Source organism: Papilio machaon, chromosome W (genome assembly GCF_912999745.1).
Source record: "Papilio machaon chromosome W, ilPapMach1.1, whole genome shotgun sequence".
NCBI classification, from domain to species: Eukaryota; Metazoa; Arthropoda; class Insecta; order Lepidoptera; family Papilionidae; genus Papilio; species Papilio machaon.
Window position 1 is genome coordinate 8,185,366 of NC_060015.1, and position 4,444 is coordinate 8,189,809.

General features: G+C 45.3%; 1 protein-coding gene across 1 annotated transcript; it reads left to right on the plus strand.

Annotated features, from left to right (window-relative positions):
- The first annotated feature begins 479 nt into the window (after positions 1 to 479).
- LOC123723066 lies at positions 480 to 1,124 on the plus strand. The gene has a single exon (XM_045685609.1). It carries the CDS (start codon positions 480 to 482, stop codon positions 1,122 to 1,124), a length of 645 nt encoding a protein of 214 aa, XP_045541565.1.
- The last annotated feature ends 3,320 nt before the right edge of the window (positions 1,125 to 4,444 follow it).

Below are 4,444 nucleotides of genomic sequence, written 5' to 3' on the forward strand. Positions count from 1 at the left end.
TGGAACACAAAACAGTATGTAGATACTTGTATATAGCGGGCACACGGATTTTCACAATTAACAATATGTAATATGGGTTATGAGTAAAGAAAGGATAGCATCATATAGAAGAAGGAAGCTTTACAAACACGAAGTCAACACACGACAAGAAGTCCCGTGAAAAAAGAAATTAATGCAGCGACACGCCTACTTCGGAGAATATACGAATCATATGCAGCATCGCCTTTCGCCTTGCGTCGCGCGCCTTCTCCTCGCGCTTCGCTCCGCCGGCAGGACTGTCGTAAGACAGTTTCTATATAATTGCCCGCGCCCCGCTCCGCCCACCAGGACTGTCGTGAGCCGACGTCTACCTGCAAGTTGTCTCTATCGTCGCACGTCTTGAGGCTATATCCCCGCACCCCGCACGCCGCCAGAGCTGTCCTGAGCCTCAGCCTACCTGCAAGCTGTCTGCATCGTCGCCCGCCTGCTGGCTATCCAGAATGCTCCTACCAAATATTGAATCTACCCGCGCCGCGCCCTCCCGCCAGAGCTGTCCTGAGCCTCAGCCTACCTGCAAGCTGTCTGCATCGTCGCCCGCCTGCTGGCTATCCAGAATGCTCCTACCAAATATTGAATCTAACCGCGCCGCGCCCTCCCGCCAGAGCTGTCCTGAGCCTCAGCCTACCTGCAAGCTGTCTGCATCGTCGCCCGCCTGCTGGCTATCCAGAATGCTCCTACCAAATATTGAATCTACCCGCGCCGCGCCCTCCCGCCAGAGCTGTCCTGAGCCTCAGCCTACCTGCAAGCTGTCTGCATCGTCGCCCGCCTGCTGGCTATCCAGAATGCTCCTACCAAATATTGAATCTACCCGCGCCGCGCCCACCCAGCAGAGCTGTCCTGTGCCAACGTCTACTTGTGAGAAGCCGCATCCTCGTAATCCGGAGACTTCCCAGAATGTTCGTATCAAATACCGAATCTACCAGGGCCCCGACCCACCCAGCAGAGCTGTCATGTGTCAACGTCTACTTGTGAGAAGCCGCATCCTCGCAATCCGGAGACTTCCCAGAATGTTCGTATCAAATACCGAATCTACCAGGGCCCCGACCCACCCAGCAGAGCTGTCATGTGCCAACGTCTACTTGTAAGAAGCCCGCATCCTCGCAATCCGGACACTCCCCAGAATGTTCGTATCAACGACCATGGCTCGAGCAGAGCCTGCCCATAGTAACGGAAGATTCCACAGCAACGATAAAAATATGTAGAGCATACGTGATATGTAGCAGGAAGTCTAAAAGATTGGGGCGCACGTAACACACACACACACCTATGAAGATCGTGTAAATGCTCATGCTTGGTCAGGCATCTAAGACCATATATAAGGCGAAATACACATCAAATAAATCTCTTCCGTTACCAGCATTAGGTGGTTTTATTTCCCCGTGCTCTGCATTGGGGGTGCACCGTTGATTATTGCCGGTGCACCTCCCGTGCGAGTTGCTGTATATCCGCAGTCAGTCCCCTACCCGGGGCCGATTTAGGATGTACACATCTTCTTTTCTGGATTTACAAACTTTCAACACGCGATAAATTCCTTGCCATACTGTCTCCCCATCCTGCCTAGCACAAAATTTTCTCCAGCTCTCCGTTATAGCCGTCTGCACTTCTTTCTTATAGATCTCTTTAGCTTTTAGGTATTCATCTATTATGAAAGGCCTTCTTTGATCACTAGCTTTACTAATTTTTTTACGTAATCTTTTAGTTTCCTGCTTGAGTCGTCCCAATTTCGGCGTCCACCAATAAACAGGCTTTGCCATGCGGTCTTCCTTGATTCTTGGTATCGCTGTTTCACACGATGTCTTGATGCAACTCGTTGTCTTTTCACAGATGTCATCCAAAGCCTGCTCGGTAGATGTCTCCTCAATATGATCACTGTCTATGTTTTCTTGCTTCAGTAAGTTCTCTAGTGTGTTGTTAAATCTGCCCCAGTCGGCTTTGCTGGTATTATAAATACGCGTGGTAGGTTTGGGTCTGACAGAAAATTGTTTGGTAAATGACAGCGCAAAGGTAATTGGCCTATGATCCGAAAGGTGTGAAAAATCAGGGTCAACCATCCATTCGTTGGCTGCATACAGCAAATTTTCAGATACAGCTGTGACATCGATGCAGCTAGCGAAGATTCGTCCGCCTCTTACCGTATGAAACGTTGGCTCAGAACCACAGTTAAGCACTGTTAACCCCTTTTCAGCTAGAAAATCAGACATGGTTCTGCCCCTATGGTCTTCGTTGATACTTCCCCACCATAGGCGTTTAGCATTAAAGTCTCCAGCTAACAGTATGTTCTTGGTGCCAAGCCCAATTAAGCTTTGGGATATAACATCGATATCCTCTTCGATTAATCTGTCACCTTCTAAATAGACACATATGACTCCGATGTCAATATTGCCTATATGGATTTTCAGTGCTACGATATTGTTGGTTATTAGGTCGGGATTGAGCGTAACTGATATAGTTTTGTCTAGTATGACTACGGCAGATTTCACAACGCCCTGACCATTGGTATTCTGGAAAACACCCGCAATGCCTGACATTTGACCTTTGTTCCTAACATAAGGTTCCTGGAGCAGTAGGATTGAGTATTTTCTCTGAATTGCTGTACAAATTGTGTCTTTAGTGGCTGCGTATCCGCGTCCCAAATTTGCCTGAACAATTTTAATTCTTGAGTAGGTATTGTCCATGCCCTATTCGTTAACAATAATTTACTCTAGATCTAGCAATCCTATCCCATTTCTGCCATAAGGGGCATTCCGCACTATATGCCGGATGATGTGGCGCTGACGTATTTCCATCCCTAAAGCAATTATTGCATTGTGGCGGTCCATCCCTTCTGGGGCAGTCCCGCGTGTCATGGTGGTCTGAACAATACCCGCAGGTAAGTAAACCTGTGCAAACTCTGGCCATATGCCCGTAGCCTAAACATTTGTAGCATTGTATGATCGGCGATTGGTCGCGTGCTACAAACACCTGGAACCCAACTCTCACCCTCTGATCCAACAAGGTCCTCCACATTTTAGGGTCGACTTCCATGATTACGTTGGTGAGTATATCGTTCCTTCCTTTAGTGCGCTTTAAAATCTTTATATATCGTTGTTCGACTGGTATGTTATCGATTAGAGATCTATTCTGTTTGAGTAATGCTTCGACCACTTGCGCATCATTAAGATCTTTTGCAAGCCCGATTAACTTCAATAACGGTGGCTTGTTGGGCAGTTGTTTAGCCGACAAGGTTTCATCAGCTTGCCTGAGAGCTTCACTAAAGCTTCTCTGTTCCACTTCGGATTCGCAGCTGACGATTACGCGTTGGTTTTTTGATCTTCTTATTGCTGATACTCCAATGCCTCGGTCCACGACATTAACGCTGGCTTTTAATTTCTGAACGATGTCATCGGACTGTTATAACCCTTCACAATATGGAAGTATTGATTAATCAGCAATATATTGAAGACGAAGTTTTCCATTGTTGTAATTATTGTGCAATATCTGCCATCAGCAGATATAGCTTTCTTTATAAGTAATTTATTCAAATAATTTAGTCGATTGCTAGAGCTCGAGGTGACAACCCGGATTCGGAGACCATCTAAGTTTTCAATTAAAAAGTGTGTGGAAAAGTTTTGGGTTTTCTTTTTTAAAAAGAACCCCAGCGCCGCCCGCAAAACAATTGGTGTCAGAAGTGTGGGATGTCGGTAAGTCTTAACATTTAAGGCTCTGACATCTGAATCCCGGCTCCGGCACTGCAAGATCGACAGTAAGCCTTGACTAGTTCAAGCCTGCGTCTTGATCTCTACCAACACACTACTAGGACGACGGTCAGCCTCCGCTTAAAGCGTGAGCCCGCTCCACGAAACTCCGATCCGCTGCACGACGGTCAGCCTCCACTATACAACGTGAGCTCGCTGCAGGCGAGTTAGCAACTCGACTCACCAACTGATCACTCCTCATGAAGCCACACCTTCTAATCATCATACAGTGAGTGATTCTAAATTATTTATTGTGTTCAGTGAAGTTTTCCAGAAGTTCCAAAGTTTTACAAGTTTTACAAATTTTATACTATTTTCAATGTTGTACCATTTCTGATATTATACTATTTCAAATGTTATAATATTTCTACATTCTACTATTTTCAATATTTTACCAATTTTGATTTTAATTATTTACTATTTTTATTGTTTGCTATTTTACCATTTTTGATGTGTTTATTTTTATGATTTACCATTTCTTGTGAATTTTGTGTGTATAAACATATATTTTTCTATTCTATCCGCAAATTGCATAAAAGCTAATGGCACCTACTAGATCAGAAAGTTCCAAAGCAATCATGACGGAAAAAGTTACTCTCTCAGTTCTTACTAAATCCATTAAACCTTATAATGGGGACAGAGATCTGCTCCCCGCATTTTTAACTGACTGC